The following is a 21465-nucleotide window of genomic DNA, read 5'->3' as shown; positions in this document are numbered from 1 at the left end:
AAGCCTGTTATTACAGTCTCCTGAGAAAAGCAGAAATGCAGCGCACAGAGAGTTGAAAATGTGCAGTGTTTTTCTAACCATTCCTTGCATATTTCCCCCCAGCCAGTGTCTGAGTGGTCAGTTGCCTGACATTGTCTCGCGTAGACGGGTTATTGACAGTCTGCATGAGGTCTGGTTCATTTTGCAGTTTATTCTGGCCTCCCACTTAAACGAGAAATGGCTGTCTAATGCAAACCAGCAGGGGCGTAGAATTTAGTAGGGACGCTAGGGACGTGTCCCTACCAATATCCAGTGACACTGATATATCCCTAGCAATACTTTCGATCAAAACTTAAAATATATGTATATATTGTTGTCCCCGTCCCCACCAATTTCAAAATCAAACCTACGCCACTGCAAACCAGTAACATTTTGTTTTGGTTTTATGTGCCAGTTAGAGAAGGGTTAGATTGAAATACCCTAATTCTATGTAAATTATGTGTAACAGGGTTTAAGATTCAGGGAAGAAGGAGGCGGGAACCGCTGAAAAGGCGTGGACAGGGTTATTTTTGCGGCTGACCTTATGCATTTGTAGGAGTTTCCCTCTCTGACGCTAAATTTAAGGGTATCTTAATGAATCAAGCAAGGTGATTTACTAAGGTTTGCACTCGTTAATGTACTGGTGTTGTACTACATTGCGTTGGTCATTATGGAAATGATCTAGCTTCGTCTGTGATCTTTAATTTGCGTGTTGTCAGTAGATCACGCGTGGAACTTTTCACTCCCATCTGCGCTTTTTTTGAGTTGCGCTCTCACACTAATTTGCCCCGTTTAGTTAATCTGCCCCAAAGATGTGTTTTCAAATGAATCGGGATTCGTATAGACCCTGCCTGTGTAGCTTTCTAGCAATCCTGAAGATCTCGATTAGCTTGTTCAAAAGTGTGTTTCTTTAGAGTTCGAGCTATAAAAAAAGAACGAAAAAAAAGGATCTCAAGGGTCAGAGATGCCTAACGTTACCTCTGGTTTAGATCAAGCCTAATCGTCCTCGAATTCCCCAGTCCTGGCACGCTAATGGTTATGCCACCTGCAGCCTCTGTATGTAGTGACTCTGGCGAGCAGGGCTTCCCCCTGAGCCACAGACAATGGCATCTTTGAGTGCACCGTTGAGCACTAGGACCCAGAGAGCGCTGGGTCCTATTTTCTTCCAGGGGTTGCCTAAGCCTCAGCGCACACACCCCTGCTTAGGAAAACTGAGAGTGAGATAGGAAAAGAGAGAGGGTGAGACTAGAGGAACGCAGCTCTGTTGTTGTGGTCACTCCAAGAACACTGCTCTGGCAGAAATGAAGTGCAGGAACTGACCCGCTGCCGCCGGGAGGAGAGGAATACATGTGGAAGGGCTTATTCAGAGTGGATCGGGATTAAAAGGTGACTCAATTTGTTGATCTGTAGGGCACGCACGCTTTTATGAGTGCGTTTATGGTTGAGGCTTCAACAAAAGGAGGCTGGAGTGTGTTTGGGAGTGTATGGACGGTATTCACATGCGTCTTCAGAAGGATTGTGGAAATGAGTCATCGCTGTGCACGAGGGGAATAGCCTACTTGTGCGCGCGTGTGTGTGTGTTTGGAGTGCTTTTCCTGTCTGGGAGGAAAGACAACACTGGTTTTAGGGGGGAAAGTGCGCAAGGTTGATCCGTTCCATGCAAATTGTGGAGAGGATGACATGAGACAAAAGTTTGCCGTGGATTTGAGAGGAAAAGCCACTGCTTCGTTATTAACTTCTCATCTGCTTTGGAAGCTCAGGTTTGTATCTGGAGCGTATCTGTGGGGAAGACAGGTTTACCACAGACTGCTTGTGATCTCTGCGATAGCCCGGACAGATGGTGGTAGGCGTGTGTGTGCATGCGTGTATGTGTGGTATGTTGTGTCTGTCAGGCGGAAAACTAGTTAAGAGAGGCAGATCTGATGAGGACCACAGCAACAGCAGAAAGACGCCTCAGTCTGACTGGCTCAACACAGCTGATTGTACACATGAACGCTTCGGTTTTAATCGCACTGCCACGTGTGCGTGCTGTGCATTTGTGTTTGATTGTATTAATCTGCGTGCGAGTGTGTGGAGTCTGTTTACACACCGCGTTCAGTTTTGGGAATCACATTTGGATTCTTGGGTGACTGTATCACAGTGTTATCAGATTGTTTTTTCCATTTTTGGTATTACGGCTATTTTGTGGTGATCTTTTTGAAATGTATGTATATTTGGGAATGAGTGTGTGTTTGGGTCAAATCTCCCTACAAGGACAGTATAACGTGAAATCCGCTACACTGTGAGGACTAGTCAGCAGTCCCATGAGGGATATGACTTAATAAACCGACTTGAATACCATAAATGTAAATTCTGTCATCATGTACTCCCTTTAGAGTCTTTCCAAACCTGTATGACTGACTGACATCTGTAGAACACAAAGATATTTTGAAGAATGTTTGTAAACAAACCATTTTGGATACCATTGACTTAAAGTGCATGAAAACAAAAAAACAACAACAATCAACACCATACATTTCTCAATCTTCAGTAGAGAAACCACGGAAAGAAGAGAAACCTCACTCGGAGCGATTCTACACTGTAAAAATTATTTTTTTAGTAAACTAAACTTAATTTCATAGTGTTTATACAATTGATTTGTCCAATGTATTTAAATTGACAAAATTAAAAAAAGTTATCTCAACTTTTGGGTGTATTTGAAACTCAAAAAAGGCCATGCAAAAAAGAAATGCAATATGAGTTGAGTTTTTGTTAGTGTAGACTAGAGTGAGAGAAAACACAGATTTTCCACTTTTTAAAAACCTCCTCGCTTCAGGCAAAATCTCTGGTTCCACTCTTTACTGCTCACATACTCTCAACCCACAGACAATTGGAGTGATGCAAACAGTGAAAAGTTCCAGTGCAGTAAACATAAAATAACACCACTTTTGGACCACCAACAAATAAAATTAACTGTTGTATGACACTTATGTCTGCTAAATATATAATATACACACTGTGAAATATATATATATTTTTAAAAGTATATATAAAATGTGTTATTTAAAACAAAATAAATATTAACTAAAATAAAATATAAAAAACTTAAACGGAGCTAGTTACCAACATTTCTCATTTTCGTGTAGTTAGCCTGAGTATGAAGTAAATAAAGTAACTAATACTAATAAATAAACTAAGTAAAAACTATATAGATATATTTTCGAAAATTTGAAAACCAACTAAATTACTAAACTAAAATTAAAGTGAAAACAAAATAAAAATAAACTCTAATTCAGAAATTTATCTAAAAATATAATAGTACAATGACACTAAAATAACACTGATCATTTTTTTTTGTCTTGTTTTCCCATCAAAATATCTAAACATCCTTAAGCAAGATGCATTTACGTGACGTAAAATAAATCTTATATTAATTCAAGCATTAATAGCATTCAAATTTGTATTCATATTTTAACCATATAATCATAGTTTATTCATAGTGAGGTTGATACTAAATAAACTATATTTTCTCTGAAAACAAGCATAGTGTAATTTTGCTTCCCATGTCTTACACAGGGAACTACACTGCGACCAAAATGGTCGCATATGCGACCTTTTGAAAGGCCATTGCGACCCTAATTTTTAATGGGTCGCAAATGTATCACCGTTTGATTATTTTTGTACCTACCTAATGTTTTAGGCAATATGCTATGATTTATTATGAGCATTTATTAAAATAGAAATGTGTATTTTAAGAATACGTTTTATAACGCGCTCTGAGCATTCAACACATCAAGTTGGCTTCGCGGATTCGCGCTTGTTTAACTGAGAGAACGAGCAGAGAGAGTGAAAGCCCCAGTCGCGCGCGCGCTCTCTCTCCCTCCCTCGCTCATAATAATGAATTGAGTTGACTGAATATCTTTGAGAATACACGATGGTAAAAGGTCGGAAGACCGAAGTTTTTTTTTTCTGAACTACCACTGGTTGTGAATTGTGCTAAAATAACGTTGCCTCATCTTCTCTGAAAAGCTTTCCACACATTCAGATGGCATAAACCACTCTTTCAATAAACAAAACAAAAAATCTATCTGGTGATGAAATGTTTTCTGTGTTGAGACAAATCTTGTGCGATGTCCTAAACTGCCTGGATAATCACACAACGTGTGCCGTGGTCCGTTAATGACACGTCCGATTCGCGAACTGACTCCTTTGAACCGATTCACTTTAATGAATGGTTAAAATAACAACTGATCTGTCCAACACTGAACTCAAGAGTCATTCTAGAATGATTCATTCTTTCCAAGTAGAGCTATTCAAGTCATCTGGTGAAATTGTTTTTATATCGCAATATATATCGCAGAAAAATCAAATATCGCAATGTCATTTTTTTACCAATATCGTGCAGCCCTACTGTAAATTCTGTGGGCCTTCAATTGCAGGACTGTCCAAATTTGTAACTGCGTCAAAACAATTCAAACACGAATCATTGAAGCTTCACAATGACATATTATATTTATTTTACTTTTCCTTAAGAGTTCAGAAGTCTGCCCATCTGTGCCAACCATAGCATGGTGAAATCCAAAAGAAATTAATTTAGCACTTTATTGTGTAGGCTACTGTATTTTCTATTGCAGTAAATCTATCCCAACCATTTTTAAAGAAAACAAGAAGGCATGTGTTTTAAAAGATGGAGAGTAAAATAAAAAGCACATCTGTATGCAATACAGTTTCACTATTGGTTATTATTATCCAGAGCGGCTTACTATATAAATAATTTGTGCGACCAAATCATGTTTTGCGCTAGTAACTGAAAAAGTTAGTAGCGCAAGTGCCACCAGTGGAAAATGTTAGTGTAGTTCCCTGTTACACTATTTTTCTTGATTTAAATTTGTTTAAAAAAATGATACAGGAAACAAATTAATTTATACACACTATACAACACAATTCAATAAACTTTTACGACGCAACAACACTATGTAAATATAACAATGTGTAAAGTCCCAGCATGGTAAGGATCAGTACTGGTATGCGAGTCAAGTTTGTCTAAAGACACTAAAAAATGAGTGTGACTGTGCTGATTATGATGTCATGTTCCAATATAATGAGTCTCAGGCCAAAAAATCGTCTGCACTAATGTGAGAACAGCCAGAACACTTTGTTTTCTTCGCTGTGTCCTTGAACTTTTTTCAGAGAAAAGAGCAAAGCGAGGATTGAGAGGGGTGTTTAGTTTCGGGGGCTGATGTCATGACTCATGATGTCATGCTGTAGTCTGACTGATTGCTCTGCAGCTCTTCTCTGATTGGCCCATGGCCGCTTTTGGCCGTGTGACTCAGTGACTTGATTTTATTTTTATTTTTCATAAATATTTACTGGCCGGTTGCTGGTGAAAGCGTTTGGCACTGTGTTTGTCTTTGTGTAGTAAGGCAGCTGTGTATTTTAAGCATGTTGAGCTCTGTGTAAGTATGTCTTCTCGTCCAAGCGAACCCTCAGTCAGCAGGAGATTGTAATGATTAGCTGTGGTTCTCTTTACTACTGGAACATGCAGCAGTAAAAGCCCAGATTTCATGTGCATATAGCGTCTCTGAGTGATGATGTCATGCTTTTGTGACTCATAAGAGATTTATCATCTTCACCAATGGGCCATTATGTCATTTTCTAAAATGGCATAAACAGGGTCTGTTTATTCTCAAAATGAAGTTATTAGTGGTGCTTGCTTAGGCCATCACTATTATTATTATTATTATTGCTGTGTGTGTGTGTGTGTGTTATTTATATACTACTATAGTATTTATTCATACTTTTATTAGCTTTTATTTATTCAGTATTTATTTTTGCTATTTTATAATATTTGTTTTATTTCAAATAATATAAATGCTTTGTAATAAAGTTTTAGTTCACAATAACAACATTGGCTTATATGTGACCTTGAAACAGAACTTGTGTGTGCTTTACCGCCACAATAATTGGCCTTATATTTTGGATTTATGTGCTTGTATTATTGTCCTGGAAACCATATGAAAGCTGAAAAATTACTTCACTGCATTCTTTCTCTCTTCCTCCACTTTTTCCCCTCTTCCTTCTCTCTTGTGCACTGTAAAAGTGAAGTGTCAGCTCACTTACAGAATGGATCTGAGTGCACCGTCTGTATGATCCTTCAGACTAGAAGAAACCTCATGGGTCAAAGAGCAGCCTGAGCTGAACATTCAGATTGAAGATCTTATATTATTTAAGCTGAAGTGTCATTTTTTTAAATATAAAATACTGTCTCCTATCCCACGTCTCAATGTGCAAAGTCATATACATGTAAGCTATTCATAGGAGGATTTCTCTTAAGTCAAATGTTTACTTTACCATTTGGCAATGGTGTGAGAATCAGTGTGAATGTGCCATTTGTTTTATCTCTGTAATTTGACGTATTTCTAAGTGAAACGTCATGAACAAATGTACTATTTATTGCATTTATCATGCTAAATTGCCTAAGCAATGCCTAAATAGCTATTTTGCTAATGGTTACTGTTAATCAATAGCCCACATGACTATGATGATGTCAGCGAATAGATAAAGTTGAGTGAGAAAAAAGCAAGCTAATATATGATAAATAATATAATAAAAAACAGTTATAGTAAAAATAGTGTGTATATATATATATATATATATATGACACACACGCACTCTTCGGGTAAGTTACTTTTAAAAGTAATGAGTTACAATATTGTGTTACTCCTAAAAGTAACTTATTGCGTTACTTAGTTACTTTTTATGGAAAGTATTGTGTACTTTTGGGGTTACTTTTTCTCAACTGGGGAAAAGTAACAATGTTTTTCGTAGTAGCAAATGGCGAATGTAAAGGCCCTTTCACACCAAAAGTGAAATTGATAAGCCTCAACCTAAAGGTAATGCAAATTCACATATGTACAGTAAAGAGCGCCGCTCAACTAAATATTTCAGCTGTGCTGCCATTCTGGATTGCAGAATAATAGGACACAGGAGAAGAAATTTCAACACTCTACAGCAATAAAAACAACAAAAAAACGAAACCCAAACGGTTGAATTGGATCATTGAAGGTCAGCAGAAAATACATTGGTTAATAAAGTGAGAATAAATACATAAAGGATATAGGCCTATGTGTCATTTAACATATTTTATTATTGCAGGGTTGCGTAATATTCGGAGTTTGTATTTCACTGCTTTTATTCATTTTGAGGAATACTGAATCTGTTTTTTTGCAAATGAGATGAGTAAATGCTAGTGTTGTTTTTTGCGGCCTGTTTTAATTTTAGTTTTAGACTAGTCTTTCTGTCAAGCTGTCATTTTTAGTTTTCTTTTTAGTCTAGTCATGTTTCAGTCGCTTAAAAGTGTCAGCATTTTAGTCTTATTTTAGTCAGAATTATCCATGACTATTTTCGTTTAGTTTTAGTCGACGAAAACTGATGACATTTAGTCTAGTTTTAGTCAATGAAAATTGTATTTTAGTCTCTTTTTAGTAATGTAATTCTATTTAACCCAGTCAATATAGTGTTAGTACCTAGACGAAACCAAACTTTTCTTTTAGCCAAACCCATTTCAAACAAGGTTATCTTATTATTGTTACCTTATAGACTCAAGAATACATCCGTTCCAGACAATTTACAACATATTTATTTTACCAACCAAACATGTTAGAAGTACACACATAAATTTAAATAAAAATGTATCGGTCCCTTTCTTTCTCTGTGTCAGACTTAACTTTGTTTATTGTTGTTTACGCTAACTCACCGCAGCTGCATCTTCTAAATAATGCCGCGAGTGTGGCTTGAGGAAGTGACGGACCTGATGCAGCCCCTGAAGTGAGACACAGGAAACAGAAATACTGCAAAATAGTAATAATAACGCGAGTAAACGAGACGGATTAACTTTATAACATTTCGTTTCGTTTTGTTTTGGTCAACGAAAATGAAGAGACATTTTAGCATAGTTTTTATTTTGCATCATTTATTTATTATCATTTATATCCAGCATTTACGTTGAGTCTTGTCTCATTTTTGTCACGTGATAAAGGTTCGTTGATGATGCATGCTTACACTTAGTCTACCATCATGCTCACAAAGCTCACACTTTTCAGGTTCCCTGAACAACTTTTATGAAAATCACTGCAAGTTAACAAAATATATTTTGCTTATCAGACAGCAAATCAGATAAGAGAAATAAGGGAGTTCCAGTAGCATAGTTGTTTTTTGATCTCAGGTGCACTCTGATTATTTCCAGCACAAACTTTGACACAAGCACACAATCATCTGCTTTCTGGGAAAAACAGTTTCCACCACAAATAAAATCAAACATATGGATCTAAATGACTTTTCTCCTCCTTGATACCGAGTCTATCATTGCCAATGCACTGATTACATTACTGGGTAGTTGCTAAGCATATCCAGGTGCGCTATGATATATGTTTCCCAGATCTCCAGGTCTCAAGCAAGAAGAGCTGTCTTTCAGATTCCATATGTGGACGATCCACATCTATCCAGTCACATTTTCATGAGCTTGTCCCTCTGCACTTGAGCGTCTCCCTCCGCTCTGTCTGGACCATGCGTGGGGCCTGTTCTTTGGCAATGCAAAGGGGAAAAATACCTTCCTGTATGATGTCAGGGCTTAAACACCAGAGCAAAGCATAACACAGTCTGAGAGAGGCTCTAAACTCACTCCCTACGAACAACAGCAGGAATGAGGATCATCTTTTTTTCAATGTCGCCGCTTAAGAGCAGCTCAGCGTTCATACCTTAATAGTCCTTTCGACCGAAGCTGTGGCCGCTCCATTCATAGCGCCGGTCATCTGAGAACTGGCTTCTGATCAGGCCTGAATGAACAGCTGTGGTGGTCATGAGTGCACTGTGGGTCTAGTTTCTCCTGTCTGAAATGTTACAGCTAGGTCCACGCAGTATAAACATAGTATGGCCGTAGCCGAGTGTTTTGTGTAAATAATTGAATGAGTCTAAATTCATACTTATTTCTTAGCTGGCGTAAATCGACTTACAAGAATTTTTTTGTTTTTTTGTTACAAGTTGTCAAGAGTTTGTAGACAGGTGACTAGTGACAGCAAGAATGTAGTTCCGTTTGTAGACGGAGAAACTTAGCTTATGGTGTGCTTGTGTATAGTTTTATTTGGAGTGGGGATTCTGTATTCTGAGAAACATTACTTGTATAGGCTATACTTGCTATAGCTATAGACTCAGTCAGGACAATAATCTGTTTAATAGGGACCGTAATCTATATATATATGTATAAACATTGGTCACTGTTTTTTTTATACATACATATATATATATATATATATATATATATATATATATATATATATATATATATATATATATATATATATATATATATATATATATATATATATATGTATATATATATGTATATTATATACATAAAACATTGACTAATGTTTTTATATTTATATATTACACTACCGGTCAAAAGTTATAAATGGTTATAAAATAAAAGTGTATTTTTTTTTCACTGCATATTAAACACTATATAAAGCATATTAAACTATATATATGTATATATATATATATATATATATGTGTATAAAAAAACAAATATAAATATATATTTAATATATATATTAAACAATATATATAAGTTTAATATAAAGCATATATTACACTACCAGTCAAAAGTTTTAGATCGGTAAGTTTTCAAAAGTTTCTTCTGCTCACAAAGGCTGCATTTATTTGATCAAAAATAAATAAATAAACAGTAATATTGTGAAATATTATGAAAATTTAAAATGACTATTTTCTATTTTAATATAATTTAAAATGTAATTTATTCCTCTGATCAAAGCTGAATTTTCAACATCATTACTTCAGTCTTCAGTATCACATGACCCTTCAAAAATAATTCCAATATGCTAATTTTATGCTCAAAAAACATTCATTATTATTTTCAATGTTGAAAACCAGTTGTGTACAATTCTTTTTTCCGAAATTCTTTGATGAATAGAAAGTTCAAAAGAACAGCATTTATTTCAAATATAATCTTTTCTAACATTATAAATGTCTTTACTGTAACTTTTGATCAATTTAACTCATCCTTAATTAATAAAAGTATTGATTTCTTTTATTTATTTCCCCCAACAATAAAATACAAATTCTTACTGACCCCAAACTTTTGAAGGGTAGTGTTTAATGTTACAAAAGCTTTCTATTTCAGATAAATGCTGTTCCTTTGAACTTTCTATTTATCAAAGAATTCTGAAATAAAAATGTAAAAAACTGTTTTCATCATTGATAATAATCATAAATGATTCTTGAGCATCAAATCATCATATTAGAATGATTTATGAAGGATCATGTGACACTGAAAACTGGAGTAGGCCTAATGATGCTGAAAATTCTGCTTTGATCACAGGAATAAATTACACTTTACTATATTCATATAGAAAACAGCTGTTTTAAATTGTAATCATTTTTCACAGTATTACTGTTTTTTTGTATTTTTAATCAACTAAATGCAGCCTTGGTGAGCAGAAGAGACTTCTTTTAAAAACATACCGATCTAAAACTTTTGACCGGTAGTGTAATATGCTTTATATTACACTAATAAATATTATTATTATTAATATATACAGTATATGTTGAATATGCTTTAAGGCAAACCATGTGCAAATTCATCAGTCAGCATCATTGCTGAGTATTTTTCCTTAAAACTGCAGTGAATAAAAATACACTATTTTATTTATATTATTTTAAATGGTGACCGAAATTTTGCAGAATCCCTAAAGTAGTCATTTTACAGATGCTTTTAGCTAAAGTGGCTTAAAGTGCACTTTAAACAATACCCCTGGACAATAGTGATGGGTCGGGTCACACTCAAGGGTTCAAAGTTCGCTTACTTAGCACTTGCAGTAACATTCAGCTGGTTGATGCTGTAACGATTCCATTATGGAATCAGAGAAAGCATCTTTTTCTATTGATCACCGTTCAAAGGTATTTCAAGTCACTAACTCTGTGGGCTGAGCACCTGCCCTTGAGGTAGATGGGAATGCAAATGCATATCTCTGTGCATGTATTCTAGACCTCCTCGGTCTTGATCCCTGCGCTGAACTTTTATTCTTGGACACAATAACGGGTCAATTATTCTCGAGAAGCTGTTATTGAGGAAAGCTCCTCTTTTGTACCCTTATCCTGATGATTAAGTGCCTAAGACTATTATGTGAGGGACCCTTATGAAGAGTGGAGGCGGAGTAGGAAGTGGCTAGCTGAGATTGTGTGCTGTGGTTGGACGCAGACATGCTGACTCCTCTGATTCATGCTCTGAATACGCTCAGAGGAATCAGGTATTCACAAAAGTGTGCAGCTCACACTCTGAACATCTGAGTTGATTTATCACCATGCCCAGTATCATGTATTATAAATATGGCAAAAGGGTTGCGTCCTGGTCATAGTCTAGTTCTCTGTGATGTAAATCAGTATATTGCAAATAATAGTTCAGGCAATTGTGCAAAATGTGTCATGTTATTTACCCACCTGACCCATTGAAACAACCTCTGTATAACACACCACAACCGATATCGTTCTGATAACGTTTGTTTCGTTTATTGTCCATCTTGTAGCGTTTAAATCCAGTCCCTTGGAAAGTGCACTTACTGTATACTACTGAACCAGGAAGTGGACTTAAACGAACTGCTGGGGGCTGCGAACGGGTTTGTTTCACGACAAGGACGCCAGGGATTGGGGTCGCCTTGTGGAAGCAGGCAAATTTGATGAACCGCAGAAGTGTATGGTGTCTCGAGTTCGGCAGAACACAAAGGGCACGTTTGATGAATATGTATCTGGTGCTAGACTGTCAGCTCTCGCGGTCCCCGTCTCATCTTCCTCTTCCACTCATCATCCTGTCCTTTGTGCTCAGATCCGTGGATGCACGGTCTCTCCCTAGAGCTTCTGTCTAGTCATGGTACCATCATCCCTCAGTCACGTTACCCTAGCAGGGCCTGTCAAACAGCATACGCTGGAGGACGCGTTGACTTTGAAATGGTGCTAAATGACTAGAGGATGTTCTTTTTTTCCTCTCTGTCCTGATGGTCAAGGGCCAGGAAAGAGTTGAGTAACAACGCTGGGTTGCTAGTCCTCGGTGGCACCTGCAGGGACAAACTTCAGGCTGATGGCGAGCAGCCCGTCCTCCTGTTTGCTGGAGATAAGTGGTGATGCCACAGGGCTGAAATGTTTGTGGGCAGTGTCTTTAAACACTGGCTGCTTCAGTTTTTTTAGCCACCCCAAACCCAAATATCGGACTTGGAATGGAAAGCTTATTGATTCTGTAAACTCTTCCACTTCCCCTTGCCCCTGTTATGCTATTTTAAAGGTTCCTATTTTTGCTTTGGAGGTCTCCTTTAGGTTAACCTGTATCCCAGGTAAAAAAAAAACACTTACATTTTCTCACAATATACATTGCAGCATTACCTCTTTTCTCACAGTGTCTGAAACGTTCAATAAAGGATTCAGTCTCTCTAAACACCGCCTTTCTGAGAGTCTACTCTGATCTGATTGGTCAGATGGCACAGTCTGTTGTGATTTTGGTCTACCGCTTATCCGCATGTGTCGGAAACGAAACGATTACCATATCTGAATTTCAGCTCTGGAGTCTTCCTCAGTATTTGATATACAGCGATACGAACACTAACAGTGTTCAACTGTATCAATTCAAGTCCCAAGTTTGATAATTAAACATTGGAAGTAGTAGCTGATCAACCTGAACTACCATCACAAGCAAAACATGAGCAGCACAAAAAACGGCGTCTTCTCGACATGTCGGCAACATGAACCAAACACTTTCAGGCCTCAGCTACTACTATAGTGTTTATGAGCGGGTCAAAGTAGGCGTTGTTTATATGCAGCCAATGAAGATCATAGGCTGGCATTATGCAAATTTGTTAAATTGTTCCTTAGGTAACAGGAAGTGAGTCTGGAATTACTGACGACTTGTTTCGGCAGCTCAGAATCGATTCTTTCATTTCGATTCTCACATTCCCTGAAAATAATTGAACATCTTAGAACAGCGGTGGCCAACTGACGCATACAGTATAGCCTATCTAAAACCGTAAATCTTCATTATAAATCCTAATCATAAATACAGTGCATGTTCACAAAAACAGTTTAAATAAATAAAAGAATGATTTAAACTATGTTTTACTTCTGATGTAAACATTTATATTAAATATGCCATTCTGATTAATGGAGTTAAACACTTAAGTTACATGAAATCATTACTGAGAAGTTACAACATTTTTTATCTTCAATAAATATAAATATTTGTTGTGGATGCAATGCAAATTCGAACACTTTTCCTCTGGCATGCTGTGTTTTAATGTTTTACCTACATAGATAATTGCTTATCATGATAATAGCAGATTGTCTGAGAAAATAGTTTCGTGCAAATAATGCACAACAAGGTATCTGTTTCCATTAAAAATATAAATCAATTAAAAATACTCTTTGGCCAGTGGGAAAGATTGAGAAAAACTTGAAATGTATTTTACACTGATTTATTTATTCAAAAACAAGGCAAGGATAGGCTAATAAATGATTTTATTAATGTAACTAATGTGACCGTAAATCCGTATTTCATATTTTTCTTAATGTCTGGTATCGTTAAACATGTTATCACGTGGATGAATAATCATATGCAAATGATACGCAGATGAGGATATGCATAGTAAAACTAGGCGTTGTAAGCTCCATATATGGTTGTTTCGGGGAGGAGACGCATGTGCGCACAATCTTCCGCTAACTGGTATTTATAAAGTGAATTCTGCGCAGGTTCTGGCGTACGCACTGTTTTATAAGTCTGAATATTTTTTTGCGTACGCCATTTTTGGCTTTCTGGCGCACGTACACTTTTAGTAAGGATCCTACGCACAGTTTTATAAATGAGGCCCCAGTACCGTCGTTGTCTACCCCTGCCTTAGAACATTAGTCAACCAATCAGATTCAAGCATTCAACAGCCCCATAGTATATCTTCATTTATCATGCACTTTGATCTTTAAAACTTTGCAGACCTTTTACATTCTCAGTCTATATTACACACTACATGAGTGAAGTTACGTGAAGGCATAGTGTGGTAACCTATACTCAGAATTTATCCTCTGCATTTAACCCATCCAAAGTTAGTGCAGTGCGCCGCCATTCACTGCGGTGCCCATGAAGCGGTTGGGGTTAGGGGCCTTGCTCAAGGTCACCTCAGTCATTTCCTGCCAGTATTGAGAATCGAACCTGTGACCTTCACGTTACAAGTCTGACTTTCTAACCATTAGGCCACAAATGCCCTAAAATGAAAGGTATGAAAGGTAATATACGAATAAGAATAATAGGGGCACATTAAAGCATGGTTAAATAGACACTTTGAGTGTCCTTTCCTTGGGTTTGGTGAATCTTTAAAGGAATTTTTGAGGTTTAATAACAACTCTATCGACAGCATCTGTGGACTTCTGATGATTACCACAGAAAATCATTTCCACATGTCCCTCAGTCTCTAAAAATAAGTAATGAACTACAGTTGAAGTATTGGGCAGTTGTATAGCACTGGAAATAAACATTAAAGATACACAGTTAACACACTGTTTCCACACTTAAAAATCATGTGTTAGCATGAGACTAATTTAATGGAATCGCTTACCAACGTTGTCTGTCACAGTGTAAAATCTTTCAATTCTTGTCATAATCATGAATGTCCAGTAAATTTTATACATTTTGCGTTGTAGATGCAAAGGAAAGTGATGTAACTATCTGTAAAGCACAGCTTCAGCACAATCAGAAGTTCAACCAAAAAGTGCCCACATCTAAATTACAAATTAGGGCGTTTTCACACCTGAAAGTAAGCACCAAGGTCCGACCCAAAGTTCATGTTTAGATACATTTTATACATTCGGTAAGTTTTGGTTTGGTTGCACATTGCAATTATGCGAGCGCACTAAAGAACTGGTAACTGGTAAATGACATACTTGCATCCTGACGTCATCATCTGTGGAGGCTGCAGCTTGACATTGATTGGTTTGTAAACATACGTGCGTCTGACATCAGCATGTTGTCAATTCAGCGGGTAACTTTGTCAAGAATGAATGAACAGACGCATATTGTTGCCACTATACTGTTATTATTATGGCATTACTACCTGCAGCACCAACAATACTCGAGGCTAGTTCAAACTCACCAAATGAACGTCCTCGTTGTGCGAACATTTTATCATCCCCGGTAGGAAAGGAGAAGACTGCAATCCTGCGAGAACCACCGGAACTTCCTGTAAATGGTCTGAAAGTCCAAACCAAACAGAAAATGCTTTCAAACTAGAAATGAACCAAACCTTTGTTCAGTTTGATCCGGACCGAGACTACCTCTTTACATCGGACCAAATTTTGTCTGTTTGGTCCGAACCGTGGTCCGGGGAGGTTTCACACCTATAATTTTGATTCGGATCAAACTGAAAAGTCTGAAAATCCGGACCAAACAAGGTAGGTGTGAAAGGGCCTAATTATTATATTATTATTATAGTATTATATAGTATAATATATATAGTATTATTAATTATTATATTATAGTAATTATTTTGCTCAATAATTAATATAAGACTATTAAAGTAAAGCGAACTAGAAATATTGTATTAAAACAAAATAATAAACCTCAAATATTTTGTTAACCAACCAACTACCAGGAATTGCTCACTCATTTGCACTACGGTGCAGAATCTATCTAAATGCTCTATTTATGCTTTGATGTAATGATAGAAATTAAGGTGTGCAGTTATTATGTCACTCTGGATATAAAAGCTGAGAGGAAAGGCTTTTGGCTTCCATGCTGGTTGCCGATTGCTCCTCTCTCATCAGTTATAGTTCAGGTCAATAGCAAAGAATGTGTAATCGAGAGAAAAGCAGAGTGTAAGAGAGAGAAAGCGAGGGATCCCTCTGCAAAAGCATCTCTTAGCATGCTGTCAGTGTATGCTGTGAATGCAGGGGCCCGGGGCCAGTGCTGTTTTAAGCCTGACTTCTGAGAGTAGAGGTCTCCCTCTCTGCACCAAACTTCACTGGAAGACCCTCGGGCTGAGTGCGGTCAGGTCACCTTCACTAAGCTCAGATCAGACAAGGGAGCGGGGGAACAGGGGAGCAGGGGACTAAAGCAAATGAGCGATGTAACTCTTCCAATGGTTAGTGCCTGTGGGTGAGAGTGGTTCATATGGAGCAGAGAAAGTTCTTGCCTGGAGTCTATTGCGTTGTGACCCCCATAGGGAGAACTGTGCGCTCCGGCCCCTTTGGTCAACGAACCTTAACCTTTTTGCCATTGCTTATGGACTTTTCTGATGTTTCTGGCAGAAAGGATGGAGCGTATTCTTTGATCTGTGGACGGCTTGGCTGATTGGTTGGCTGTATGTACATGCCCTGGTGTGCCCTAACACTGTTGTCATGGGAACTGAGGAAATGGAAACTAAACAAGTCTTCTTTTTTTGGTGCTGGAAAGGAGGGGGGAAACTCCGATGTCTTTCAATGCTGGTGTTGACATCAAGACAAAGGTCTATTATTTGTACTCTACGTACCAGAACTGAAATCTCATAAGCGAGATGTACCTCAGGGTTTTGTGAATGCAGTTTATTGTTGGCTTTTGTGAAGAATTTGTTTAGCAGGTTTTGTGGAATTTAAATATTTTTAATGAACTCTAGTCCGTTGAGACATTTGCTTTGCTTGGTTTGAATTAAGTCATGAGAAGCCTTTGCGCTACCGGTCATAATTAATTGCCTTTTATGTTTATAGTTTTTGATGCATTAATGTAATAAAAAAAAGTTATTTGACTGTCCCATGCTGCTGTATTTAGCATAAAATTACCTTGTCCCCTTATATCACTTTTTTTTTTTTTTTTTTACATTTTGTTTATTGTGCTTTGCTTTTGTTTTGTTTTTTGTTTTCCTTGGTTTGGTTCTTGTTTGTTTTGTTTTGTGGTTTGTTTTCTTTGGTTCTTGTTTGTTTTGCCTTTTTTGTTTTTTTACTTGTTCTGTTTGGTTCTTGTTTTTTGTTATGCATTTTATGTATTGTGGTGTTTTTTTGTTTTTTTGTTTGTTTTTTTGCTTTGGTTGGTTCTTGTTTTTTGTTTTGTCTTTTATGTTGTTTTTTGGTTTGGTTTGTTATGCTTTGTTTTTTTGTTGTTGTTTTGTTTGGTTCTTGTTGTTTTTTGTCCCTTTTATGTTCTCTTTTTGTTTTTTCGGTTCTTGTTTTTTTATTTTGTTTTGCCAAGTTAAGCATTCGTGCAAGGTCTAACAGCTGTGCAAAAAAAAGTCATACTAAATATAGTATAATATTTTGACTTTAGTCTGATGAGTGATGTTTTTTGCTAGTTGTGCCACCTTAGAAAACACTGACTGATGTTTCAGTCCTTCTTCCATTTGTGAAGAAAAATAAAACTAAACAACAAACGAAATGCAGAACAAAAGTCAAATTGCCCTATATATTTTGTAAAAATGCCAATATAGTTTTATAATAACCATGAGCTTTAATAGGAGAAAGCTTAACTGAATCATTTGTTTAATCCATGGTTATATTGAAATAATAAATCAAAAAAGTCAAATTGCCCTATCTGATTTGTAATAATGTCAATGTTTACCATGAGCTTTTATAGGAGAAAGCTTTAACTGAATGATTGAAATTTGAGTTTAATTGAATCCATATACCATGTATTATATTATATACCATGTATTGTATTATATTATATCCATATAATTCATATACCATATTATATATTTAATTGGTATCCAAGGTACGTCAAAAAACACCATAATGATGCTGTGGTTCTTGTACATTTGTTGTAACTGTAGAAAGTGAGAAAGCTTGCAGTATCTATAAAGCAGATGCTGAGTTTAGAAGTTTCTTTTGTTTACACTGAGCCAAAATGCCTGTAATGTTTACATTAGATTTGAGGCACTAATGGGCATTTGGGCGAGCGGTTTGCCTTTTCCAGTTTTCAGATCTCTTTGGTCATTTGTCACAACTCTCACCTGTAACATCTTGCTCCCTTATTTCTGAGGGTTTTTTAAAGATCTTAAACAAAAACTGCTTTCAAACTTTGTTTGTGATCGGTAAGATGTAATTGATTCTTGAGCGCAAGGGAAGTTCACTGGCAGCCCCAATAGTATCCTGTTCGAGTAGTTCGTTGTCATAGCAACAGTAAAATTAGCTGGCCTTTTTCTGTCAGATGTGACGTTTTGTGGCAGCGCCACCATGGATACACAAAAAGCAAAACTGTATATCGTGTATATGTGCATTTATATGTTCCAAGAAAACACCTTATTGTGGTTACCCTTCATAATAACTGACCCGCCAGTCGACTGCTTTTCTTACAGATTAATTTATTGACTTTCATATTTTGAGGCCAATTTGATACAGATTGATCATAAAAAAAAATTCCAATAATATATTTTTGGAGATTATAATCAAGATAAATGATTAAGTACTTTGGAGTAACATGTAAATGCTGTTTTATTAACAATAACAAAGTACCCTAAAAAAAATTAGTGTAGAAACAATTTTCACTCAGAATTTGCTAGTAAATTTCACAAACAATGATAGAAACGCAAAATTTTGATGTAGAAAGAACTGAAAAAGCATTTTCTTGTAAAACATACTCCAATAATCTATATTTGCAATTTCAAAAAATCCTATTAATCAGATACCATCATTCTACCTCCAAAAAAACGTTTCATTGGTATTATTTTCTCTCTTTATGTGACGCATTTAATTTAATGATTTCTTTAACAGTTTTCTCTTGTATTTTAATGAAACCGATTTTTGTTTTTCACAGTTTTTGTTCATATGCAGTTGATTCTAGCTGAGACCTCGGTTGTGGTGTGGATGTGATGCCGTCCACATTTGTATAATCTGCCTTATAAACGCAGCCATGCCTTGACTGACCCCAGGGAATCTCTGCTCCAGATTGCGAGGATGGATAATATTCTCGCTCCGTTGCCGTGGAGACAGATGCTGTATTAGCAATGCAGCGCTAGCTGTCAGCTGTCAATCAATGCAAGGGAAGAGAGCTGCTGCTTTGACATGTAAACGCGAGTGTCAAAAGCAGCCCTGAGGCGTGACTGTGCATTTTCCAAGGAGGGCTCAGCTGCATATGCTGAAATTGACTGATCGAATGGGTGCTGCCCCTGGCACATCAGTTGACATGTTAGTACGGCATATGTATAATTGTGTGTGGGTACGTGTTGGCATGGGTGTCAGAGAGAGAGTTGAAAGTGACGGGTAATGCTGTAGGAAGAGATTAACTGGATTATCTACTGTGATTTGGGCAGTGTGTGATAAGTTCGTATTTAGATTTTATGCATCTGCAGAATCAGTGTCAAGCTTACTTCTACTACAATCCAACCTTGTGCTAAGCTTACCTCCCAGAAACCACACACACACACACACACACACACACACACACACACACACACACACACACACACACACACACAAAAACAGGCTGCTGTCACAAGAGAACACTTTATCAGATTTTCTATTGTAAAAAGGTTGCATCCTTGTTATAACGTGATTTTTTTTTTTATGGAAAAAGGTAATTGTAGCTTTACATCTAATATTTGCAACTTCTCATAGTTATGGAAAATAAGTCACATTTTTTCCAAGTCACAAGTTTTTCGCACATTTACTTTCCCCAAAGTTGCTTCTCTTTATTGAAACCTTATATTTCACTATTTCTTTGTTATAATTGCTCAAATCTTTCTCATTATGACTTTATAACTCACAATGCAACTTTTAATTACACAATTGCAACTTTATTTCTTTTATCTCAGTTGTCTGTTTAATTTTTTACTCTTCTTGAGATAGAAACAAGCTGCCTTATCTATGGAAGCTTGTTTCCACCACAAAATTGTATAAATTGTATTATTTAATAATTATATTATATATATTTTTATGGACCATATGGTACAATTAATGCAACATACTTCAACACAATTATAGTCGCGTTAGTCGTAGATATACGCGTATGTACAGCCGGCTAATGAGAGGTCTGTAATTTGGGTCCGTATTAAAGGTGTTTATTGTGTTTGAACTGGTGAGAATTGGAATTGTTTGAGGATCGGGTGAGAACGCGTCTGCAAACAGCTGCAAGTTTGACGAGAGTGACGAAAGCGTGTGCGGAAAGCCCTTATATGGAGATGGTTTGGCCGTGTTTAATGCACGCTGCCGCTCATTTAGAATACTCCAAATTCACTAACATCAGAACGAGGTTAAGAACAAATTTGTGAATTAGGAGGAGTTTTTCCGTGAGAAGTTCTCCTGTGCAGACAAATGCAAAATAATCCACGCAATTATTAGTGAATGACACCCATTGTTTGTGGTCGTCCAGTAAGAAATGTTGACTAAAAACACTGAGGTTTTTCAGATGGTCTGTTGCAGCATTCTCTCCGTATTTCCGAAATTTATGGCAAAAGTAATAATTTTACCTTTTTATCTCATAATTATGACTTAGTATGTCACAATTATGACTACTTAGTATGTCATCATTTCAAATATATATTCATAATTTTGAACATATATTCAACATAATTTCAAACACAAGTCATAATTGTGACATACTATGTCATATTTTTGTTGTTGTCATAATTATGACTTTTTATTTTATTTTTTACAGTTATTTACCAAAGCATGATTTTTTTGGCCTTCCATACCATTCAGCTTTTTCCAATTAAGCCGTTTCATGAATACTTGATTAAAAAAAATTGTCATAAAAACCAGCGGTCACTTTAAAGTGTGCTTCTGGTGTCTCTTGCAGGAGCCGAGGGCTGCATGGGTCCAGTGGTCATGCCCCCAGGGAAGAAGGCCGAGGGCCCCAGCAGTGGGAGCGTGGCGCGGGGCCTGAGTCAGCTCTACCAGGACACAGAGGCCGCTGACCTCTCTCTGGCCCTCTCTGCCTCCCTCAGCCGGGCCGAGGACGAGGAGCTGACCAGCCTCAGCTGGTTGCACGAGAGCACGGATCTGCTGACCAGTCTGGGCCACTCCGGCCTGCGTAGCGTCAGCCCCCTGCAGGATGCTAACGGTGGCCGCGAGCCCTCGTCCTCGCCGTCGTCCTCCCCTGAGCCCAGCGAGCCGCCCTACCACCTGTCCACGGGTCCCAGCCGCAAACCTCCATACTCCTTCAGCTGCCTCATCTTCATGGCAATAGAGGACGCTCCCTCTAAGAGACTTCCTGTCAAAGACATCTACGGCTGGATACTAGAGCACTTCCCTTACTTCGCTAGCGCCCCCACTGGCTGGAAGAATTCAGTGCGTCATAATCTGTCGCTAAACAAATGTTTCAAGAAGGTGGATAAGGATCGCAGTCAGGTGAGGGCTTGTGTTTCACTGAGCTTTACTGAGGCTTAGGTGTAAAAGAGCCGGTTGGTGTTTTAGAATACATACTTTTATCTTTCTGATTGATTTTCCATCAATAATTCTTCG

The 21465-nt window shown here is 37.2% G+C and overlaps 1 protein-coding gene across 2 annotated transcripts in view; it reads left to right on the top strand.

The window, feature by feature from the left end:
- Window positions 1–1109: 1109 nt before the first annotated feature.
- Window positions 1110–21465, top strand: part of ches1 (checkpoint suppressor 1) — a 39849-nt gene continuing 19493 nt past the window's right edge. Inside the window, exons 1-2 of one of the 2 annotated variants that reach the window (XM_077220620.1) lie at window positions 1110–1404; window positions 20801–21351. In XM_077220620.1, coding sequence (XP_077076735.1) covers window positions 20815–21351 — 537 coding nt within the window. In that variant the 5' untranslated portion in view covers window positions 1110–1404; window positions 20801–20814. Of the gene's footprint in view, window positions 1779–20800; window positions 21352–21465 lie in introns of both variants that reach the window. The other variant, XM_077220621.1, reaches the window with a different exon arrangement.

Source organism: Siphateles boraxobius, unplaced genomic scaffold (genome assembly GCF_051911475.1).
Source record: "Siphateles boraxobius isolate OS27281-9 unplaced genomic scaffold, OSU_SipBor_1 8, whole genome shotgun sequence".
NCBI lineage: Eukaryota > Metazoa > Chordata > Actinopteri > Cypriniformes > Leuciscidae > Siphateles > Siphateles boraxobius.
This window is presented reverse-complemented; position numbering and strand designations above follow the sequence as displayed.